The 27,402-nt window shown below is 30.7% G+C and overlaps 1 protein-coding gene across 1 annotated transcript in view; it reads right to left on the bottom strand.

Moving 5' to 3' along the window:
• Positions 1 to 27,402, bottom strand: part of LOC132937501 (uncharacterized) — a 582,052-nt gene that overhangs the window by 163,460 nt on the left and 391,190 nt on the right. Inside the window, exon 2 of the mRNA XM_061004322.1 lies at positions 14,064 to 14,202. Within this exon, the coding sequence (XP_060860305.1) occupies positions 14,064 to 14,202 (139 nt within the window). The remainder of the gene's footprint in view (positions 1 to 14,063; positions 14,203 to 27,402) is intronic.

Here is a 27,402-nt window from a genome sequence, read left to right as displayed (position 1 = left end):
TTTTTTTCAGAAAAATGAATTAATTGTTTTGGTACATAGATAATAGATTCTAAATAATATTATAGATAAGACTTGATAACGATATGAAACATTTTAACAATATTATAAATGTATGAACTTAAAGAATTTGAACTGTTATACAAACACATACAAAACAATAATTTTATAACACTTGAAACTTCCTCTGTAATCACAACTGCTTATAATTATTAATTAAAAAGGAAGCGACTAAATGTTTAAACTATATAAATTAAATGCGTTATATAATTATATGGAACACATACCTTCGTTAAATGTAATAAATACACAATCTACTGATGTGAAGTAGAAATGTTGTGCGCTACAAGTATCATACTATGTCAAATAACTTTGTATTGGCTAATCGCCGATTTATAACACTAATATGGGCGGACCTTGTTTGTAATTTGTAAATTACCAAATATCAATTAAGTATGAAAACAAACAATTACTATTACAATAGTAGAATATATATTATTGTACTGATGTGTCTATTATGTAACAGAAACAGAAACGTAAGGTTAGGTAAGTGTAAGGTAATCATTTTTATGGTCAGTTGAAATATTGTTTCAATAATATGAACATTACTCGAAATAATAAAAATTGGTTTAAATATTTAAAATGTTTCCAAATAATAATATTAAGAATTTGCCGTTTTAATACTGGTCAGGACTTTAAGAGTACAACTTTGTTCCCTGCTCTTCTCGGAGTACAATAATTACGGTGTATAACATAGTTAGAAACCTTTTGTTTTGTTCATATTTGATTTGGCTTTATAATTGTTGAGTAAAAAAAAATCTTAAATTAAGTGTCATTTGTTTGAATTTCAATGAAAATGTTACAACAAGAAATTCAGAAGGTATGAAAAAAACACAACTGAAAAATATAAACGTATGTATAATATATTTATATACCTACTATATGTAAATATATGTGTAAGTCCTAAATATAGTAAAATATACCGTCTGTTCAACTTTCAGGCCATACAACCATTATGTTGTTTGAACGAGAATCAACGAGAGTCAAAATACAGATGAAAAACAAAAAATGTAAATCTTGTTTGTTTCTTCAGTTTTACGGATTTCCTTTCTAATGGAAAGGTTAGGTTGACATATCCAAAGTACAATCTACATCCAATTTCCGATCGATTTCATGTGCTACATGGACTACATTTACTATCCTAAAAAGTGTTTACCGAATGAAAACACATTATCGTAAAGTCAATAGCATATCCTCTCTAAGCTTAGTTGAAAATCGAAAAACAAAATAATTTTAGGAAATGTATCGTTGCTATTGCCGTATTAAGAAAGAAGAGAATAATTGTAATATCGACTGAAATAACGTTATACGTATAGTCTTTAGTGGTATCTATATAAAAATCATTAAGAATAGGGAATTTAAGTAAAATAACCAAACATTTCGAAAACAAATGATTAAAAAACTTAGTCAAAAAAGTTAAAAAATAATAATGAAAATAGTTCAGCGTTACATAATATATAGTTTCTTTTTTGTAATGGTAGGTAACTACTAAAAACATTTGTAAATTTAAATATTTAAATTAATATGGTGTAGGTACCTAAGAACATAAAAAAAACTGAAAAGTAAAATAAAATAATATTATTACAAATTTAGTTATTTTACAATAAAGACTTACATTGTATTTTTTATAGAATTATATTTATCAGTTTGAAGATTGAATGAGTTAATATTATTTATTTTTGAATTTGGGTCCAGGTGACAGCAGTAGTCCAAAATATGGACGTGTGTTATGTTATTATCAGTATCTGTCACTTTAATTACAAAACAGTGCTCGGAATTTTTGTATACACTCTTATTATTATGATTTTATTTTAGTTTATAGTTTTTATATAAACAAAAGAGTTTTAAAAATGTATAGAAAGAAAAGTTTTGTTATTCATGTTTATTTTAGTCACACAGAATGTAAACCTTAAAAGTCCATAATTTTAATATTACAAAACCAAAGTCCAACCACGCGTAAGCATAATATGTATTCTAGTAACAAAAAAAAAAAAACCGAAAAAAAACATTACTCTGATAAAATAAAACATTATAAAAATATCAACGAATTTGTTCAATAGTTTTTCAAGATGAATCGTTTTTTTTTTTGTCTGAATTTAAATTATTTATGTTTATTGTTGATGAGTACAACTGGAATTTAACCACGGTAGAAACGATCAGCCTCCTATCACCTCACAAATTATTGTTTTTTTTTTTTTTTTACTGTAAATTTGAGTACTTAGTATTTGAATTAATGCTTCAAAAACGATCGCAACTTATATCGAACGTTTTCCTGACAGACGAAATTAATTTCAGCTATTTACCGATGCTCAGCAGGAATTCGAATAACCGTTGCACAAAATTTTTTCTACGAATTTCACTCGAATCGCTATTGAAATGTATTTATAACCTACGCATATCATAAAACATCCGAACCATTACCAATATCGCGATGATCGATGATAATATTAATATATATTATTATTCTCTGTTCAGAACAAACAAAAACCGCACGAGCGGTGTGCGGGACAGAGACCAACTACCAGCTACTTCTACGCAATCGAATCGTATGGGAATATAACTCTTCTCGATTCGTACGTACGATGAGGCCCCGAGCTTTTGCCGAACGGTAATCGGATAATTACACAGCACTTGGGACGTATTCGGGTATTTTGTAATATGATTGGAAATCCGCGACGACGGTGGCCTCCGTGTCGGCAACACTACAACGGTCTGAATTAATTCGATGTTCGTCGATCTCGTCGAAGCCTCGTTTATCGTACTTATGTATTTTTATGTTGTTCCACGGTCGGCACAAAATATGGCGCAATATTCATCAAACGACAGCCGCGGCGGTAAGTACCCTGCTGCTGGTTCTGTGCGCACCGTAAAGGATTTGCCCCACGTTTGGATTAAAAATAGTTTTTTTTTTCTTTTTGCGTTTTGTTTACCGTTGCAAAAACATGCCCACAGGGCGCTCCTTGTGTTCGTTTATTTTTTATTTTTTGTAATCCCTCCAGAAAACCCGGATGAGTAATTTCGAGACGAACGGAGAAATGGTCGAGGGGGAAAAACACACGCACACATTATACACACGAAACCGCACGATATTATACCTCCCCGGGGCCTGATTAATAAACCGTTACGGCGTGTCCGAAAGAAAACGATTTTTCGGCGAATCTAGAGCGCAGTAAAAAGTCGGAATTCCACGGCGATTCGCAGCAACCACCTCAGTCCGCGGTTGACAATATTTCGTTATTATTTGTCAATTATGACGATAAACAGATTATTAAAAAATTGTTTTTAATCACACGCCATCTATCGCGCGAATAGTTGAAATTCGGATTTTCGTGGTTTCTGATCATAGAAACCATCCGTCGAAGAGATTGTCACTGTTTGGGTTTGAGGATTTATATTCAGCTACTGTGGTCAACGGTTTACGATATTTATAATATTATGCAATTACGGTCTCGTGCGAGGTACGTCAGAGATACACGTATCGGTGTATCACCATTCTTCGTTCTATCCTTCGTGTCTGTACTATAAATCTTTACCATAATATCTATCGTTTATGACTGCAATGCGCAAATCGATAATCGTCGTTGTCGTCGTATTTACCTACAGTACTTATGTTTACTCTCATTAAAATTTAAAATAAAAAACCATTCGCACAATAATTACGTGGTATAATAAGTACCAAATAATTATAATGATAAATAATAATATTGGTGTAAGTGAATGGAGAGAAAGTTAATTATACACTTATACCTAATTTTATTATTTATTTATTTAGTATATTAAATCTCTATCCCATTTGTGCCGGCAAGAAAGGTTATCAAGAATAAAAAGGGAGACCATATTTTTTAGGTTGAGTGTTAGACATAAATATTTGGAATGAAAACGTTTGCAATGAAGTTTGGAAAGCTCATTAAGAGTCATAATTTGTAGACGTTTGTGTAATGTTATACCACTATAGGCACCAGTTACAACAAGGAGCGATATAGTTTTAAATGCTTGGATTGGGCGGATGTTAGTTGTATTGGCAGGACCCCAAATGTGTGTATCATATTATATATTACCAAACTGGTCTGATCACTGCCTTGTACAGGAACCGTTTGGTTCAGAGATTTAATTTTGAGTTTAGAAGAGGGTGAAATAATTAAGTCTGAATTTTGATACATTTCTCTTGGTTTGAAGTTGAAGTTTCCAGGTTTATGGTTTGTCCAGTATTATTCCAATATATTTGGTTTAATTTTTTACGGATATTATTTTACAATCTTAACCCGTGTGGTATATTAATATTTCCGACTAAAATACATAATAGTTTTGAAAATCATTTCACTTAAGTATCTTCACCGGTGTAATCTAAACTAGAAGGACGTAAGGAACCTTTCGCTAATAAATATATTGTAAGTACATTGATATCGGTTTTGAATAACATAATATATAACTGTAATATTCGTTAGTTAAAAAGAAAAAATAATGGAAGCATTGAATCCGTGGACTACTTATTATGACAACAGTGGCGGATCCAGGGGAGGGCAAAGGGGGCATTTGCCCCCCTCAATCACCGTAGTTTCCCTTTGTTTTACACTGTGTTTAGCCAATTTTGTAGCAAATGTATGTACTTTTTGTACTTTTGCCCCCTCCATGCCCCCGCCAAAATTAAGCCCTGGATCCACCACTGTATGACAATGCCGTGTACCGGGTCATATCACACATTCATATTTAAGATCTGAAACGTATTATTTATATTTATATTGTATAATTGTAAGTTAACCAATGAATACATTGTTAATATTTATTTCTGAAACGCATTAATGGAAAATTTTAAATGTAAACTTCTGTAACGCAGTGCACCACAGGTAATTTGTTTTTATACAACGTGTAAATGCTATCTTAGGTGGGTAGTAGTTTAAAAGTTATTAAACTTTACCGATAATGTTTTTTGTTTTTAATGAATAATCATAGGTTTAGTTATTATAATATTAATTTAAATAAAAAGCAGTTAGAACGCAAATAAAATATTATATTCTATTGGTCCCATATAGAAACTAGAAAGCTGTTGCAAGCGAATAAGCTTGTAAAATATATAACTATGTCGAAAATATTATCACATTATATTTATAAACAGTGCAATACGTTCACATATTTTTTTCGTATTTTAATAATTTGAGCATCTTCACAGGTACGACTTAAAAAAATTAGAAAATTATCTATCATCATATAACGGACCGTAATAGTGTCAACGACATATGACTAAGTACAACTGAAAAATGTGTTAACACACACAGGAATGGCCGAGTGTTGATGACTATGACGTTGATGATGATGATGACGATGATGATGATGGGTATAATATAATTGTCTTTATTGTCCACAATTCGGTCGACGGAAATGATTGGTAAAACAATGAAGAGAATTTAACAATAATTATTATTATTCAAAAGTCTGGCCGTCGGCAATCAAACGGCTACAACGAATCACTAAATAATATTATTATCGTTTTGCCCAGCGTCCATTGTTTTAATTGTTGTGTAAATCTTCAGTGATTGTCAAAATACGTGTTTTTGTACATGCCGAAAATCGACTGCAATGACTGGTCACAAAAACAGTTTTATCCGATTACGACGCGTTCGTGTATGTTTTTGGTGTTCTTCGATTTTCCGTTTGACCACACCAGTAGAAATGAAAATTTAATTGATAAATATACCTCTATTCTGCGGTCGTTATGTTTTGGTGGGAGTGTGTTCGATTGTTTTTTACAAATACATTTTAGAGGTATTACTCTATAGTATTTTGCTAAATTAAACCAGTATGAAAACGTATAGTTTAGTTAACACTTTTTTTTTATAATTCCAAACAAACGTCTTTTTTATTTGCGAAAGTTGAACATAAATCTGTTAAATTATAAAAACAGATTGTCAAGTCAACGAGGGACATTTCGTATTTCGATTTTTTCCAGCTATAAATGGGTTTTGCACTTCTGCCCAAAGAATTACTGGTCAATATTATATCTTTGAAAAATATTTTCGGTCAAAATAACTCAGTAAGAGTATCTATTCAAATAATATACCTATTCTACATCAAAAATACCTTTGTGCGGACATTTCTCCAAAATTTGGAAAAATGATTAGGTAATTCAATTTTCCGTTTTAATTCTTTGTTATTGATTGGGTGGTAGATTTGTATGAACATAATATAATAGGATGTTTGGCTCAAGTATACGTAAATACGCAGTTGATTTAAATCCTGTGATATTTATTATGTTATTCTAAAATATTTATTTATAAATAATATAATTACTTTAATATTAGGCATTTCAATCATTTACTATAATACAGATACTTAATTAAGTTTATAATGATAATATAATAATAATAAATAATAATATTATTCTGACTGTGAATCAAAGTATTTACCTAAGTTCAAAAACGTATAACTTAACCATGCTTCAAACTAGTTTACTTTTAAATTTGTTCTAACAGTTTTATGGGTATATTTGACTAAAACATTTTTACAAAGCAAAAATACAAATTAACAAAATATAAAATTCTGTAAATATAAATAGAACGGACCGTCGAAAAACACATTATTACCTTTTTTGTTTTAATAAGGGACTCTTGGGAAAATGTTAAGGGCGTTCATTATTATTTGCGATTTAAAACGACTTTTGTCCCAAACATTTTTCTCTCCTATTTAATCTCCCCAACATATCTTATCGTTTAATCTCTGGTATTCCTTTATTTTGAAATTTAATTTCAGAGTTCACACAGGTATTACCATCCTTGTCACGTAAATACATACGAGTATTTTAAATTATAATCCTTCTAACTCACACAGCAAATCTCCAAAAACAGTATTTCGTTTGATACATTTTGTTCTTTATTAATAATAAAAACAATTTATATTTATTTGTGGAATTCTGTTTCGAAAAACACTAGAAATTTTCCCATCTTTTAATATAATATAATATGTGGAATAAAAATTCTAAGAACTCACATTACTCATTTTCAATCATGGAATTATAATCATACGTTGTATTATAAAAACGAGTAAACATTACCTACATCAAACATTCGATCAATAATTTAATGGTATCATTGATAATTTAATATGAGTACATTATTTTGTTTATTTATAGTTTGAGCAGTTTATTAAATTAATTAAAATTCCACTTGAAATAACTTTAAATATTTTAATTATTTTAATTATCTAATATCGGTCTTACATTAGTTGCCATTTTCGTAAATAAAGATATTATTATTATTGTAATTATTTTCACTACAACTATATTAGTTTTTTTCAATCGTGTGATTTCCAATTACTTACTCAACATTTTGTTGAATTTTACTTAGATTTAATTTTCCCAATTCATTATAATAATTATTTTCTTTTGTTTAACAACAACAATAAATAATAAAACTTGACACCAGTTAATATAATTATTCTATTTTTTTTTATTTTTATAAAATTAATCTTTCAAACAAAGCAACGAATATAAATTCTTCATTGATGTCACTATTAATAAGTAATTGTTGCGTAGTGCTTACTCAAGTAAAAATCACAACAATATAGAACAAACTTTAGTATAAACTACGCTGGCCATTACTGCAGAATAACTAACGATAAAAACGTATTTAAATTTATACTTTGTACTTTGCGATTTTTTTCTCCAATTGACCGTGTAATAATTAAAAATGATAATATACACATTTGTATTTCAACTCGTGTAATTTTATTTCGTTGACGATGTTAAAATCCTTTAATTGAGAATGCCAAGAAACAGTACCGGTGATTTTAATACCGTACGGTATAATAGTGGCTGTGTCGAATATTATGATGTCGCAAATGATTACAACCGTACTTGTAATATGTCACCATAGCCGCACACGTAACATTATTATTATCACATGAAATATACACCGACGAACGAATTCGCGAAACGAACGAGATTTATTAAAATTAATGGAGAAGACTAACGCTAACCCGTAACGTAATCAGTGTGTAATTTTTTGAGTCAAATTTTAAAATATATGATACCTCGGCGTAGAGCACCGCGCTGCAAATACTGATTAATGGTCGCGGCAGTATAGGTACGCTCGACATTTTAAAAATGAAGTATTGGGCTGCGTTCGCACAATGCAATAATAACACGTCCGCCGCGGCGGCGCTGGCGAATCATAATAAATCAGCGGGCACCGGGAAACGTCGGCCGATCGATCGTTAATCTTGAGAGACCGAGTCGGGATGCATGTGTAAATAGAACCGAACGTACAGCGAGAGGGCCGTGAAATATCGCCCGGGGTCGTATATTTTCCATTTTCGTTTTTCGCCTCGCGGTTATCCAATGGCTATAATGGGCAACACCCTAACCGCGGACACAATAATAGGCGCCGGGCGCCGCGAGTTTTCGTGATATCCTAACAACAATCGGGACGACCACTGCGCGTGCCGGCTACGACGCGTCGTCTGCACTTGCATAATAATGACGTGCGTGTAAGAAGCATGATATAATATTATACTTTTGTTTTCGAAACGAGCGCGCGCCGACAAAAGAATACCCGCGTCGGTACAACGCTGATGAGAGGGTGCGGGTGCAGAGGTGGATTGGGTAGGGGCAGGAGGGGTGGAGACTTTGTCTAGTCCGCGGGTGTTTTGCATTTTTGAAATCACTCTCCGCGCTGCAGCAGTGCAGTCACTTCGAGTCGGGGGATCCATTGCCGGTTTAAAGACAATAACCGCAAACGCGAGTGCATGTGTGCTCGCAGTGCACACACAACGTCTCGAGTGCTTTTAACCATTCGGCGCCGGTGGTGGAGGCGGAGACGAGTGCGAGGGTTAACGTCAGAACCATCGTCGGCGGTAGTGGAGGTGGTTCGGGCCGCGCACAATTCCCATGACTCCCTGCAGCATTACTGCCGCTCTCTCTACATTAATGCAGGTGGCCTGTGCCATTACGCGGCTCCCACCGAGTTTTATACCGAAACCTAATTGGGATAATATTCGCATAGTATTATCGTTACGTACAAAGCAAACTGCTTTTTTTTTTTTTTTTTATTTTTTTTTTTTATTGCTCCCAAGCACATTTCAATTTAAAAGCGGCTTTCAGCCCGTACGGATTTTATCGAAACGATGGGATTCCACCGATGAGATGATAACGCGAAATTTCGATCCACCGCGCAACCCTCGACGTTCCTATATAATTTTTAACAGTTCCACACATAGGTAATGGATACATCGATTGATTCCGATTTTCGGACATGTTATGAAGTCGCATTTCGACACGTGGGATTTCATCAGCACATTTAATAATAAACTTGAATTGAATCAAGTCCTTATCATTATTCAAATAGTTTCCGGATTTTTTTTTATGTTTAAGGTCTATTCTTAAACTAGTTGGTCCAAAGAACTTAAATTTCTGCATCGAAAACAAGTATAAGATAAAAAATATTATTATTACTTAAGATAGTTTGATCATTGAGAATCCACATTGCAGACACTATTATAGTCGTAAGTTCTATTCATCACTGATTAGTCACCAAATTCTTTCATATTTCTAGTTTCAGATAATTGCATAATTAAAGCACTTTTTCTACATTACGCATAGAATCAACGACTGTAAAATACTTTGAACAATTATTTGGAATAAATATTCGAAAAATTATAAACAATTCATTTTGAATATATATTCGAATACTATCCTAGCATTTCGAATACTTTTAAAAATATTTATAATATTTATAGGTTATAGGTTAGGTATTCTTGCACAAAATTGCATTATTTGTACTTTGTTTCATAAATTGTTGAATTATTTTTTTTAATCTAACCTAATGGTATTATTTTTGATTGAAATATTCATACATTAACAAATGTGTACCAAAAATACAAAATATTACTGCAATGTAATATATATAATATAACCATTAACTGTCATTTACTGAAAAATAAAAATATTTAAAAGTTTAAGTTACTTGGTTGTTTAAACATTAGTTATTGTGTATACAATTTCTAAAACCCAATTACATTAATGAATGATTTTTTTTATTATTATTACCAATTCAATACAAAACACTCTAAATATTAATTACTAAACGTCATTACTAAAAAATAAGAATACATTCGTATAAAATCGAATAAAATCAAAACAATTTCCTATTATACAAATACTATAAAAATAGGATTTAAATTGTTGATTTAAAATGTGCATGGCATTGTAATAGTTTCCACGAAAACATTAGGAAAAACCATTATCGTAGTAATACAGAGGTATTTTTTTTTATAAGAATAAAATATTTTTTAATTGTCTTCTTAACAGTATTCTAAGTAATTTATTCGGAATATTACCCATGTCTGCCACCGACACAGTACATTGTCCATCAAATATTTGAAATAAAAATATAATAATACATATTATGGTCAGGTGATTCATCAAATATGCTAACCCACTTTTTTAGTATTTAATAATGTATTTAGTTCAATTCTTATGTTAGGAATTTTCACCTATACCTAATCACTATATTTTCAAATACTTAGAATTCTATATTATTCAAACATTTTAATGTGGTAAAAAAATCATTTTTTTTTAATGACAACTGCTGTTGTTTACTATAAATTGTCGAGGAAATGACTTTTTGGAAAATGTGGATGTATATAATTCATAATCGTGACGTTTTTCAGTTAATAAACTGTATACACAGAGTTCTAAAATGCTAATCGATTAACATTAATTCCATTTAAATCTTGTATAGTATTTAGCAAGGCTGGGCAAGTTAATGGTTTTTTTTTAACTCAGTTGAGTTAAGTTAATATGCATCAATTACAAAAAGTTAAAAGTTAATTTAACTAAAGGTTAACTCAGTTAAGTTAAAAGTTAATACACACTTTTTGTTAACTTTTTATTAAGTTAAAAAAAAGTTAATTTGTTTATACTACGGTAACGTACTTAATTTTTTTCCAACCCAAAACTAAATTGTAGGATATAGTGTTTATACTTTATACAGTATTTCCATATAAGTTAGATTCAAATGAGATAAATTTTTAACGTCAAACAATTTACGATACATATATTTTGACATAAAAACAAAATAGACTGAAATAGTGAAATATTATAAAATTAAAAACAAAATAAATTAACTTAACTTACTTCTTAAAATGAAAAATTTCATGTTAATTAAGAAAGAAATTTAGGAAGTTAACAGTTAAGTTAGTGAAAAGCCAAAAGTAACTAATTAAGTTAAAAAGTTAATTTAATTTTAACTTTTTAACTTAACTTAAACTTTTTAGCTCGTTAATTCCCAGCCTTGGTATTTCGCCTCTACATATGTATTATAAGCCCAATATCATTGATTAATCTCAGTACCTACATAATACAGTAAAGATTAATAACTCAAAAAAGTATGACTAATTCGAATCGCTACTTGTTTATATTGTATACATCATCATAGTTCACTTTTTAAACTTTAAATAAAATGAGAAGAATTTTAAAAAATATGGTCGTTAAGTGTATTCAGAAATTTAAGAAATCAGAACTCACATAAATTTACTGAACCAAAAAAATGGGGGGGTGAACATACTTGGTTATCTAACCTGTATTGCTGTACTATACGCGTATATTAATATCATATGAATATAATATGTGCTATTAAATTTTGATTAGAGTTTTCGAGGTTGAAATGCGCATGTACACTATAGTTATCTCATGTAGAATATTATTACGCAGACGAAATGCGTATTATTACTTTAGGTAAAATATGTTTAAGTTAGCTTTCATCAAATATTACCGTTGTTTATGAGTTATGACTTTACATTTGCGCTAGATAAATGTGTAATATATTTTATATTTAATTTTTTTTTTGGAATAAACATAATACACGAACGTTTAGAGTTAAGGTTTCCCAATTGTAATTAATCCAAGTAATACAACATTTTTACGGAATTCACAATGCGTTTTACCTTTAAATCAAACGTCACAACAAGGGAAATAAAAAAAACAAAAAAGTTCAAACAATGGAATAATTATATTAATGCCTACGAATTATCTATTCTGTATTACAATTGCTCGCCATGTTTGACAATTCGTGAGATCAAAACCATTTAGTAATATTCAAAATCAGGACTCGCAAACGTTATGGTTATAAAGTTATATTTGATAAAATCGATTGAAATTCGTAAACGTAATTTTATTATAGTGGAAATAAGCGATAGTCAAAAATAATTAAATACCGCAAAACAAAACATAACAATTAACAAAATATATTATATAATATAATTAAGAGGATGTCAGCGCACTATTTGTTTTCTCTCTCTGGCCCACGCGCAACATGGACAAAACGCATTGACGCAGAATTTTCTATGTGTTTAAGTAATCTTAGAGTAAAATCACCGATAACAAAAAAGACAGAGAATAATATTTTTGAGGGAATGACATATCGGTTTAATATTTTATTGTTATTTGACTTTGTATTTGACTTTTAAAATAAACAAAAAAATTGTGTACATTAAAATTATGGTTGAATAGTTTTGATACAATATTTAGATAAATCGAAGTGTCATTTTCTCAAAAATATTATTCTCTATATTTTTTGTTATAGGTGATTTTACTCTAAGATTACTCAAAAACATAAACAAAATGATTCTTTGTAAATGCGTTTTGTCTATGTTGCGCCAGAGAGTAAAAACAAATAGTGCGCCGACATCCTCTTAAACATAACATAACGCAAAACGTAATTTATAGAATATCATTAAACGAAAAATAACGCAAAACGTAATTTATAGAATAAAATTGAACGAAAAATAACACAACAAGAAATATTTTAAAATCCATTTATTTAAAAGGTCTATTGGTTTCGTAGAAACATTTATTTCATGCCAACAATCTAAGAATTGATTATATTATATTCCAAATCCGGGCCATTACCGACCCGCATTAGTTATTATTTTAAAATTTAATTAACACTATTTTAAGTAACAATGAACGCAAAACTTGTACAACGTTTTAGTTCTTATTATTGATAAACGCAAAACTTGGATAACGTTTTAATTCTAAATAACGATAAACGCAAATATTGTGTAACGTTTTAATTGTAAATAATATAAAACGGGATTTTTTTTCAAATGCAAGACCTACTGAAAAATAATATAAAATTGTTTAGGAGAAAAATATTGAACTTGAAATTGTTATAATATTGTTTACTTTAGTCATGGATGATAAAATAATAATTGTCATATCTCATAAGTTACTGCATAAAAATAATAATTAAAAAAGTTTTTTTACACTGATTCTTGTAATTTGGGTTTGATCTAAGTTAAATTAAACGTAAAAAAAATGATAATGTAAAAACAATTAAATTATGGACCAAAACGTTTTACAGATGGGTTTGGTAGTGAACTCATTTTTTTCACGTAGTTTGAACTTGTTTGTTCTGAATTAAATGCATGTTTCCCGGGAAACAAAATTCCGTTACACAAAAGAGAATGCTTTATAGAATTTTTCATTTTGTTGATAATTAAGAAGGATCTAAAATTGTTATAACATAATAATATAATTATTGTATGGTCGACACAATGAATATGATAGTTAGGATTTTATGGTTATCACTCATGAAGTCATGTATGACTAATTTATTTAATCAAACATAATGTAAATAGATCTATAGTTAACCTAAAACTTCTATTTAGACCCCTACTAAATAACACATTCGTACATTTTATTGATTTAGAAACATTTAGTATAATATATACGTGCGTACAATAATAATTCCATTATTATATTATATACACAAGTACACAACATAATCACTAAATAATATACGAATATAAATGTTTAAAACGACTTAACGATTTCTTAATTTTTTTTTTCAACCAAACTGGCACTGATTTCAGATGATTAATAATATAATGATTGGTATTTATTGTCGTTGTCGTGACCCGTACCAGTCAAACATGAAATGCGACAGCGGCCGACGTTTGATCACAACGTACTCCCAAGTATACAGCGCGATAATATTATGAAATTGGAAACTTACCTATATATCGCAGTTTTCTCATATCTGTACCAAACCACCAGTATGACAGTGTCCAGGGGATCGTGGGGTATCGGTGGTGCAATGTCACACGGCAACAACGCAGTTCCGTGTACGACGGCGAAAATCTGACGCACAGCACCTGTGAACAAATTCCAATGATGATGATGAGAAACATGATGGAAATATTATGTTTTTCGAACCTAACCATAATCATGCTTTTTTTGAAGGGGGGGGGGCTGATAATTGTTTATTATTTACGGGAAGCTCAACTATAGAATCCCTCACAAGACGTTTGATATGTGTACGACGTGGACGTATACAATTTTACATTTTCGCATTAACCTTCATAATACGAATTAAAATTTTAATACATGGCTACGTCGTATAAGGTAAGTTTTCCTGCAGTCCTTCACTCTGCGACAAGAAGCGGACTATATCCAGGCTATAGCAGCTGCTTCTGTAGACATAAATTACCTTCAGGCATTGGCAGAATTAGGGGGGGGGGAGTGATGTTATATATAATTCCAATTATAATAAATAAGTTAGGTAAACCGTGTAATGCATACAAAAGATCAGGTAAATTAATAATTTATTGTTAACTTCCCAATCTATAAATAATACATTAAAATGATAAGACAAATTTATGAAAAATGATGTAAGCATTTCACTTAAAAGGCCAACAGGTAATGTACCTATCTATTTTAACGGTAGTTACAAAATAAAATTACGATTGTGTAGACTAGACCATTTTAACCATTTTAACCAACTTAACCAAGTTAGGTTTTTGGGTTATTTTACTTACAATAGTTTCAAGGCCTGGTGAGATGAGTTTTCGTTTAAATTTGTACCGAGCCAATAATATAAAATTATATATTTAAATCATCTCATATACATTCTTGGTCTCCACTTGCATTTTTTTTTGTTTGAATTGAGTATTTTTTAATTTAAAAATAATAATTAGCTGCTTTTGTTCACTTATTTATTTTTTCATTTCATTGGTTCATGTAAGGGACATTATAATGATTCAGATTATTACTATTGCCTATCTATATTATGACGGTAGTCGTTATTATTGTTTTAATTAATCTATTATGTTCACGTTTATTTTGTTCACAGTTTATGCAGATTAAACAAAAAATAGATATGTAAATTCTCACACTATCCCTAAATCGAAATTAAGTAACGCTTGTGTGTTCACTTAACATGATCGTTAATAACTATCTCAGGTAACAATTATTATTATTATGCAGGCAGATTAATTAAGACGCACTATCGCGACATCACTAGATTTAAATGGAAATAATATATTGACATAGTTTTTTTATTATTAATATTTGTCAAGTGAGTATCGTTATTTATGGTGTGATGATACATTTGAACACGGTGGCACTTAAAAAAAATGGCGATTTAAACACTTCCAACGTAATTTCCAGAGATTCTAGAAATATATAAATCATAGCAAAAAGAAGTAAACTGCCTGGGTAAGTAGAATTTATTGAAGTTGGTATATTTTATTTTTTAGTGCGTTGTAAATTCTCGAATTTATTTAAATTATATACTTTTCAAATCCAAGTTATAACTCGTATTTTATATTTAGTAACATTTATTATTTTCTAAAATATACTCCGTGGGACATCGGTTGTGGTACAGTGAAATCCCGATGCCATATATTTACATATTTGGTAACCAAAACGCTTTTAACAGAACTGGATTTTGAGATGATCCATAGGAGCATTTGTTTCATGAAATTTGAAGTGAAAATATTCGGTAACAAGCTGGAAATATTATAAAATCCACGATAAACTTGAATTTTGAAGTATCTTGACGGCAGACCATGCGTTTAATAGGTGGATGGAACCTAATTCAAACGATTGTCGTTTATTTTTTAAATAGAAATATCGCACACTTTGCAGTATAGCCTGTTAAGGGTTAAGCAACCATAGCCTATTTATTATTAACTTCTAACCGCATCATAAATCAAATTTTAGATTTTACTGGATAATCATTTTTTATCTCGTTACCACTATTTGCGTAAAACAAGGAACAACACAAAAGGGATTGGAGTTTCGGGTAAAACATGTTATTATTATTATAATCACCACCATAACCATAGTGTTTTGTTAAAATATCGGTTATTATAATACTGCGCTTAAGTAGAAAGGTAGGTGGTAGGTGCATTATAATAATAATAATTATTATTATTTTAGGTACATAATCATTTATATGAATATTATGTATCAAAACTGCACAATTTTCGTCCAAGTTTAGTTTGCCATTATTTACAGTTAAAATATTTCTATTCGATAACGATCATGGGATAATTTTCAATACCTTATTAACGTATTAACAGAGTAAACAATATGTTGGTAAAAATAAATTATTACTTTAATTTTACTTGCGTTCGTTTTCACGCTGTATTTTATTAACCATAACAACCATGTTTATATAGGATTAATTTTAAACGAGACACCCACGGATAAATATGAATTTATTATTGACGTATGTAGAAGTCCCCTTTTTTTAATTAACAGTTAATATTACAAACGTTCTTACATACAAAATACTAAAACATAAATCGATAAGAAAAATATCGATAATAATGACAATAATTACCACTATAAAAATAACTCATAATTGAAATACGAAATTAATGAAATCTCGGTCATAGACACTGTGCAAAATTTTACCGTTTTCATGTATACTCATACGAATTATTGCATTGTATTGTTATAACTTCTAACTGTTTGACCGTAGACGTGATCATTGTATGACAAATAATAATATAGGTACTCTGCTATTATATAAAATATTATATATTTTAGGCAAAATACAATGTGCAAAAGATCATAATATAACAAAAATTGTATGTGACAGCATAACATTTACAGCACTTTGCTATGGATTTTTACTGAAATACAATATACGGCAGCACCGAATGTGGTAATAAGCATGATGAACTAAAATAAATTATTTGATAGTGGCCTAGATGCCTTATTTTATTGATTATTTCAATGCCTCATACAATTTTGATTTTATTATTCATTTAAATGGAAATACCTAGGTATACTTCCGTCGAATACTGGCTTAAAATGTTGGTGATTTTGACGGATTTTAATAAACCATGTAAACAAAATAGTCTAGTAACCACGGCATTGTACGAAAAACAAATACTAGTGGGTTTTATACATAAAACAATACAGTCAGACTTTGTTTAACTTTATTTGCACCTACTATTTGGTGGTACGTGAAAAAATAGTCACGATGACGGCGAGATTGACATCGAAAAAACGGATGTTGCCATTTTCAGCCAGCGAATGTGTTAGCGACAGACGGCACCCGTGCAATGTTTGCATTATACCATTCCCCGATACCAGAACTACCAGAGTTACCAGAACGACACCCCAACCGACGAACACTGTTGAGGAACAGTACACTTGCAATGTATGTGATCAGATGTTCATTCGGAGCGGAATTCTAACGGTTGGCAGGAGGACGATAAGGGGCGAGAAACCTTACTCTTGCGACGTGTGCAACGAGTCATTTACCAATACCGTCCAACTAATGGTACACCGGCTAACACACGCGAGTGACAAATCATACCTATGCAACCTGTGCAACAAGTCATTTACCGATGCCACCCAACTAGCGAAACACAGAAAAACGCTGCACAAGGGTGAAAAACTGTACGCGTGTGACGTGTGCGATAAGTCATTCAGTCAGACGAACCATCTGATAGGACACCAGCGGACGCACATGGATAAGATACCATACTCATGCGATGTGTGCAAAAAGTCGTGTATCAGTAAAAGCCAACTAGTGACACACCGGCGAATTCACACGGGTGAGAAACCTTATGTGTGTCACGTGTGCAATAAACCGTTCAATCAGAGGGGTCATCTAAAGTTACACCGTAAAACGCACAAATCCCAACGCTAAGATCTTAGATCTATGAACAATGTAAAAAAAAAAAATCTTGGGCCAGATTGAAATTTAGTATCCAATCGTACTCCGATAACGCTATTCAAAGGTTTATTTTTTCGAGTAATATTTTCTTACTAAAAAATAAATTATGAGAAGATACAGTCTATCACTGGACATACTCCCCCCCCACCACTAATACTATGTCTTCGTGTAAAATATTATTCATTATAATAATTGTCTTAGTGTACTCATGATGCAGATTGTAAACTGACTATTTCTATAAATAATAAATAAATGATTTGCAGTTTTTTTATTTTTTTTTTATTTTTATATTTGCAATATGATTTTTTTTACAAATATGCCACCTTGTTATTAGTTTTTAATTAAAACTTTAAATTGAAACTATTCACGTTGTGTATAGTGCACTTTAAAAATATTGATTAGTTAAAAATGTTTAGAAATGAGTCTTGAAACAATTTTGTTTAAAACCGTTTCCTAAATGATCATTTGACGAACGACATCAATGCAACGTTATTCTGAATTTTTACATTGTCTAGATTTCATTATAATATTCAAGTCACATTTTAACCATTCGGTATTTCTTTGAGTTTTAAACAGGCAATTTAATTATTTTTAATTTAAAAATGTTTGTATTCCTGGAAAGTATATCTATTATGACATCACGTCTAAACTACATTATTACACAATAATAATGTATTTCCTTATAGATACCATATAATAACATTATTGTGTTTATTTCTAAGTTTTCTCTTTATTTAAAATAATACTGTCACTTCTATAATAATATGATAAAAATATATATCCAAATACGATCACAATTTTGTGTTCAGTAAATTGCACATGTACACACAATATGGAGTAATATAGACAAAAATACACAGAATTTAAACTAATAAAATACAACTACCTATTTTAAATATTTGAAATGTTTAAACATAAAATATTTTTTTGGACTGGGTACAGATATTTTATTTTCTAACCGATTTTAGGTAACGCTTTGTTTATCATCATAGAAACGAATAAAATGTAAAAATTACCTAACTCCCCCTAGGTATGTAATATACTAATATGTATACAATTAATGGTTACTTATTAATACATATTTATGGTTCACACATTTTCTTCGAAGTGGAAAATATCATGCTACGTTTGTCATTTGATTATTTTTGTTTATAACACACTATCTTTTAATAATTATAGTTTGTAATGGTTGGTTATAATAAAATATATACAATTAAGTCTGTTCAGTTTTTAATCTAATGTATATCTATATAATATTATAAATTACAAATATTATAACACTGTAAATTAAAAAAATCAAACATATACATTTTGGAGAATACTACATTTTTACCATAAACAAAACGTTTTTAAATGTATTCACCTTGCCTAAGTCATGTTAGGCGTATTATAATCATGGTATTCTTAAAATATAAAATAAAATATGGTTTTTAATTTATTATATAATATTAATTTCTGAAATGTATATAACCTATAACTATAAAAATAAATCAGTTTATTACTATAAATTATTACAATCGATTCTATAACGGCGCGTTGTATAGGCAATACAGCTACATGCAACATTTTAATATTATTGTTACTACAATTTATTTATTAATTTAGACTTAAAATGACAAAATATTATAAACATAACAAATGTATTCGTCAAATGAGGATGGGTGGCCAATCGGACTAAGGCGTCACGTGCACCGACACCGGTTCAAAACCTCGGTTACGAATGGCATTTTTCTTCGGGCTAGTCACGGTGTCTGGAGAGAAGTGCCGCCATCCCCCACCCGGGCATGACAGATACCTACGGGTGCCCACTAAAAAATCTGCCAAACTAACAAACACACGTGTTTAAACCTACAGTACCCTCCCCCATACTTAAAAACCACTCAATGGCCTAAGTTGCCGCGGGTTAATTAATAAAAAAAAAAAATTTATTCGTGTGGAAAATAATTTTCCAAAATTATGTATTTTGTATATTACATTAGATCATCGATAATACTGTAACATATACATATATAATACCTAACAAATAAGAAATTTCCTAATAGAAATAATACTAATTTTCTATCTCGTACACTTTACAATGCTAGTTATCAATAATACATTACTATTGGTATGCAATGGTTGTATGTTATGTATCTTTTTTTATTTGAAAGGACTTAAATACGTTTAGCAAAATACATAAATAGTGAAATAAATATACAACTAAGACACACGAGAAAAATCAGATTCACCAAAAAATGTATTATCCGGCCAGTGAATCTATTCCATATTCTAGCACATATTTTCACATATTATATGAATATTTTACATTTACTTCAAAATAATAAAAAATATTAAAAGTCCTTAGGTATATTATTTTTGTGGACGTGGTAATAAAAGATTGTTCACATGCACTAACTACTTCTCTAAGATAATAGTTTTATTTTAAATTAATATTTGTTCACTTTCAAAAATGATTTTATTTGTACATTTTACAAACAACAATAACATTGCAGTATTTAATACGACGCATCTTTAAAATGAAATTTTAAAACGAATAACAACAGCTATATAAGTAATATAAGTAATATATCCATATTTTATAAGCTAGTTACCTGAATATACATATTTACTCATAAATTCAAAGTTATAATTAGATACTAGTGCATGTTTGGTGAAATTTATTCTCGGAAAAGTCATTAATGTATTTTCGAATATTACTTATTATTCGAAGAAAGCTCGTTTCATGGCATTTAGATGATTGCAAATTTGTCAAGAATCATTGTACTTTCGGAAAAATGTTGAAGATTTTTCCGAGTAAAGTAAATTGAAATTAACCAGAAAGAAACATTTTATGGACAATGATCTTACGCAGCAAAGTAAATTCGTTGTGGTTTAATTTGTTTTGAATGATAATATTATCAAGTAGGTACTACATTGACCTAAATTCCAATAATACAATTTGAAACTTATTACATGTAAATTGAATATGCCATAGAAGAAAAAATAAATTTTCACCATAAAATTATTTTTCTCTTTTTGATCACAGTGACATCACTAGATTATAATATTATATACCATTCGGCTCTGTGGATGTCGAGTAATGGTGGCGTACGCACTATAAGGGCCCCCCACACTTTTGTTCTACATTTTTTAACCCTTGACCGCCGCCGCCGTCACACAGTGTGTTTACATGCAATTTAAAAAAAATACGATTTTCTCAGAAACTCCACTACAAACCAAACCGACGCAACTCAATACATTTCATATATTATGCACATAAAAACAGAAATGTTGTGTTGATGATACTCAAGAAATTTTTAAGCTTATCGGCATAAAACAGCCTCAATAGACCGTACAAGTGTTACCAACGCACAATTATGTATATAGTATATCATAATAATAATAATAATTAATAGTAGGTGTGTAACACGGAAGTGTGTTATATGTTCATATGGCACGGCCGTCATTATTATATGTTGTCCCATCGTATTAGTAATTCTTTATGTTATTTTTCACTGAACTTACGGCATGACCATGGAATTACACGTTTGATAATTAATAATAATACAATGCATTCAAATGTTTATTTTTTTATAATCAAAATACAGTGAAACTTCCAAATTACGAAGTCTTAAGGAACACAATAGAAATTCGTATTATAGAAATATTCGTTACATGGAAGTTTCAACGTAATTGCGATTTCGGAAATCCAATTTTTATTTTATTTTAATCGATTTAAATATGTAATTTTAAATGATATAATATTTTTAGTCGTTTTAACTTTTTGGAAGTACAAATGATATTTGAATTGGTAATTAAATTTAATAGTTCAGCTAGTTTCATAAACATTTTATGAAGGTAAATTTGCGAAATGGTCATTTTTGCAAAACGAGATGAATAAATGTATTATAAAATAAAACAATATTTGAGTAGGTGTTATACGTTTGATCATAACGTTATTATCATTAGTTATAACGATATTAATTTAATTGTTCATTTAAAGTGCATTTGATTAAGTGGTCAGTGGCTGCAGTTTAACAAGATTACGAACGGTGAACTCACCTGTAACCAATTATTATTATCATTTCTATGTAAATTATGCAAAAACTTTGTTATAGAGTCTTTGTTTTCAGGTGATTCCGGTCAGAGAAAGTTAAAACAATTACAGAAAAAAAAAAATCCCAGAAATTGTTGTCAGTGAAATATGTGCGTTCGATATGAACAGGGGATAAGCACACATAGAAATATTAAAAATGAATCGTGATTATATAGGACGAGGGTATACTTTAGTCGGCTCACGGGGGTGTATACAAACGTCTGTAGGTATAAGGGCTTAAATACGACCCTGGCACTGAGTAGAGTTCACCGTTTTAATATAATATAACGCCGACACGCGTACCTATATGAATATCATATGTTGGCCCCGAAATAGTCACCGGCTCCCTTTATGTATTATATTATTGTTATGATATTGTTTATTCGCTCTGATTAAGACTGGACGCTGGAGACGCATTGTGTTTATTTTAATTAAACCTCTCTATCCGCGTGTACCAAGCGTATACATACCTACTTTCCATACGCCATCGAGGGCGAGTAATCAAAATAATAATAATAATAATAATAATAATAATAATAATAATAATAATAGTGATAATAGTGATAATATGCGCACGTCAATAACATTTTACATAATAGACACAATATACGCAGACTATCATCGTTGTATCTCCACGGGTGCGACATGAAATATATTATTCTCCATCTACTGCATATTACGGATAGCGTAGACATAACTTTGAAGAGCATCCAGGCATATCCGGCCGTCTGTCAATAACTGTTAGAGCTAAACGGTCTAATTTAATTGATTCCGGTGCCTACAATGGCGGAGTTAGGGAAATCAGCAGCGGGTCTTTTGTGTGAAAAAACGTGAATAAAATATATCATTCGTTTGAACATTAAACTTAATATTTTTCCTATGATACTTTTTATTAGGTAAGCAGTACTTAATAAACAAAAGTTAATAAAAACGAAAACATTTTCAAACACATTTACAATAATTTATCGGTTCAAAATTCGATAAATATTAAACAGGATGTATCGATTTTGGATGGTTTGGTGTATACGCGTATCTTTCAAAAAATTTAAATACCAATAACGTTTTTTTGATTTCCAAACCAATCAACACACTCAAAAATGATGTCCTTAATTTCATAATTATGAATATTATTAATTATTATTGTCAGAGCTGTGAATTTAACGTGAAGTGAATTCTTTATAAGTTATTGTAAAATATAGCTTTTTGAACACAAAGTTTGAATGAGATATAAACATTTTAAATTTTGAATCCTTGATTGTGAATTTTAAGACAAATTTGAATTTTTAGTTTTTTTATTCATACTATAGTACAACTCTACGTTGTTATTACTCTTCGATACTTTATCCCGTTAATTAAAACTTTTTACACACATTTTATGAATCGGTTTTTTTTTTAATTTTGGTCTTAAATATTTTAGTGAGCAAATAAAATTAATAATTTATTAAAATAGTATAATTTTTTCGTAATACAATTTAATAGATTTTTATGCGTGTTCAATGTTGATTTGTAATACATTTTCGGGAATTATAGAAAATTGTATGATTCTAATGCAATTTTAAGGTTTTTTTTTACAGCCTTGTTTATTATTATAATATAACATCACGCCCACGCCATTCGGTACACGTCTGAGTGTATGTTTTCATTCCGTTCTTTTCGGTATCCCGGTACATTTAATTTACCGTTCGTTAATTCCGGCGTTTTGGGAAATGGATAGGAAGCAAACCGCCGTCAGCAATAATGTCGGTTGTCAGGGGGGCGGCGGTGGGGGAGAAGCGACTATAATGAAAACGCGTGAGGTTATCAAAATGGAAATCGCGACTGTCATTTTGAAGGCACCTCCAAGCTTGTGCGACCCGACCCGCTAAATAGATAACGGAAACTTTCTCGTCGCCCGGCCGATAACCACGGTAACAGCACTGTATGACCGACAACAACGACGGTGCAGGTATTATTTACTATAATAATAATCGTTATAAAACGTGCAACAAATATTATGAACACCAAAAGAATGTTATTAACGGGGATGGACATGACGTTGTACTTGCACAATCTAATGACACAATTTAATTCACGCCCATGATATACGGCATAGTATAGCATACACTGGATTCACTTATATTCAAACGAATCATTATTTGAGCGTTTAAAACGCGTAGTTTACATATTGTACAGGCTACGGGACGGCATAAATCAATAATTATAATTATAAAAAATCACCATACACCAGTAAATCATTTAAGTCATATAGGGAGGAAGATATTTTCTAAATACCATCAAAGTAATATTATTTGGTTCAACATTAAACGCTCGTCATTTGTAAACAGTTTTAATGATTTTTGGAAATATTATCATTAGATACATAAATTTAAGCCATTACAAAACCATTTTTTTTTTTTTTTTAAACACATTCAATTTCAATGAATTTTAATAATTGTTACAAGTTGTTATATCAGGTAAAAGAGGACCAATATTTTGAAGTAGTACTTCCCACTTCACCCAAATTGTAAGCTTTAAAAAAACCACTTTTTTAAACCACCATCAAACTGTTAATACAAATTGTTTGTATCTCATGAGAATTACGGCGAGAATATATTTTTTTGCAATTATATCAGTTTGAAACGTTTTAAATTATAAACGAACAAAAATTTAAAAAAAAAGAAACCATATTATATTAGAATAGAAAAATCAATGATCATAATATGATTAAAAAGTAATCAGATATTATATAATTATTTTTGTTGATAGTGATTCCACGTACTAAAATATAATATATTATTATAAAAGTGCTTTTTGGTAAACATAATAATATATTCCATTATATTGAGCGTGTACCTATAACGTTTCTGTTTGATTAAACCACAAGAAGAATTATACCTTTATACCGACCAATTTTCAAATTATTTTCAGACAACGGTTAAACACATTAACTCGTATTTTCCACGTATAAGAAAATAAAAATCTAAAACCATTTTCCAGACGTAAGTGGTTTTTAAACGATTTGCCGGAAGAGGTGTTCACGGTTCGGCATAATATAATCCATTGAGCCGTTTACGTTGATCTTGTCGGAAACATAACATTTTAATTTCATAAAAGTTCAGTGAGGAACATAATATTATATTCGCCGCCGACACGTTTATTCGAACGCCATAATACGCGCTATCGATGTATTAACTTATAACTTACAAGCCGCGCACCGCCATGGCCGCGGCCGTTGCCGGTAAGTCGGCTTTTTACGAATTTTTTTTCGTTTGAATAAAAATATCATATTATTAATCATTTTACGTCGTATCAACGACGACACGGTGAAAAATAATAATACAACATTAATGATATATTATTATTTCAGGAACACACACGTGTATAAGGCAGTAGGTATATTAAAATGAAAAAAAATACACTGAACTTTTGGGGCGACGGGCGTTGGCCATGTAGGTAGGGATAATAATATAACGATATCCGCGAAAATGCGCCAGTAGGGGGGGGTAGCGCGCGGTGGCGGTGACTGTTGTAGTATTAGTGGTAGTAGTGGGACGGCGAAGGTGTCAGCAGCGTAGTAAGGGTGCGGATGTGGGTGGTGTGAAGGGAGGGGGTCAGAGAATATTGAACCTCTGAGCATAAATATTAATTAGCCCGGGACCATTTCGCTGGTGGTTTTTTTTTTTTTTTTTTTTTAATATTCAAACATTATAATGGTTTTCCACCACCGCCGCCACCGCCGCACTAGGGCCGAGTGAAAGGGTGTAGACGGTGGCCTAGAACGAAGGAGGCGTCGGTCCGTACATAATTCACAATGTAGGTACCTTGACAAGCCTCTCCTCTCTCCTGCCGCCCGTCCGAGCGGCATCCTCCGCCGGCGATCACGTCCCGAAAAACCGTGTCGAGCCGGTAGCGATATTATAATATCTGCGGTGGTGGTCCTAAGCCGTCCGCATGAAAATTTAAATCGCGTATAATTGAATTCTCGTGTAAAACATCACGGCCAGACCCAATATATATACATATACATTTATATAGATATTATAATATTATTATATTATAGTCGCATCGTCCCGCGTCCTCCAGCGTGGTCCGACAACGATTACCACAACCCGCCCACCCGCCCACCCACCGCCAAACGCGCAAAACGAGTCGTCAAATCATTTTTAGGTTTTCCGACTTTTTTCGTATGCTTCAATATTGTCCAAACGACCGTTATTATGCGGAAGGTATATTATTTTATTATTACACACTGCTGACATTACGCGTTTCGTGTGCGGTGTAGTGGAGAGAGCTGCGTGCGAACCAGACGCGGTCTACACGACTTTAATATTATACTCATATTTGTGTAGTATTAATTATTATCTCTTTATTTTTCATTTCAATATATTCTCTTTAAAACGACATCAGCCATGGTTACGTGGGGGGGGGTTCGATATAACTGTTAGGCCTAGTTTTGGATTTACCACGACTGCTTGACGTAACATTATCTCGTCACGCCGTTGTGATGACACGTAAGTAGCATCGCTTTACATAACATAACGCGCGTATACGGTATACCAACAATATTAATGGTAGAAAAAATATTTTTGAATTTTTTCACAAATCATATATGTATGCTTGTTTTTTTGTATGGACCTAAAATATAATGTGATCAAATTATGTAAGCTCATTCATTCACGAACATACACAAATGTAAATTGGAAGATACGAAAATGTCTAATATCATATTTTTCTTAATCTTACGCCATGAATACTCCCGGATTTCGGTTGCTGTATTTACTTGTCGGTTTTTTTGTCATTATTATTTTTATTATTTACGAATAAATTAAAATTAAAATGACGAATCATTGTTGTTTTCTTTGTATAACAGTTAATTTTTAACATTAATTTTTTTATCATACTATAATAAGCAACATTGAACCACACAATAAAATAACGTTGTTAATTGAATGGAACCATCTTCTATAACTGGAGGACAAAAAAACTTTTAATAAAAGTGCTTCTTGTAATATAAAAGTTAACTCAATAATTTGTCAAAAATACAATATATTTGACTGCAGTAGGTCGTTAAATTTTATTTTAAACTATTTACTATAGTATTTCAGTCTACTTTGTGAGTCCCTTGTCTTTGAAGTCGAAAAATACGTTTTGTCGTATAACATAACAAATAAATATAAAAATAAATCCATTTATACAATTACAATATTTCAAACGTTTAAAAATGCTTATACCATTTGCATTGAATGCCAACTTATTTAAGTATATTATAATTCAATAAGTTAACAACCATCAATCTCATAATGCACTGCTACGTATTTCATT

This window comes from Metopolophium dirhodum, chromosome 1 (assembly GCF_019925205.1).
Source record: "Metopolophium dirhodum isolate CAU chromosome 1, ASM1992520v1, whole genome shotgun sequence".
Classification (NCBI taxonomy): domain Eukaryota; kingdom Metazoa; phylum Arthropoda; class Insecta; order Hemiptera; family Aphididae; genus Metopolophium; species Metopolophium dirhodum.
Note: the sequence above shows the minus strand (reverse complement) of the source record. Positions and strands in the feature narration are given on the sequence as shown.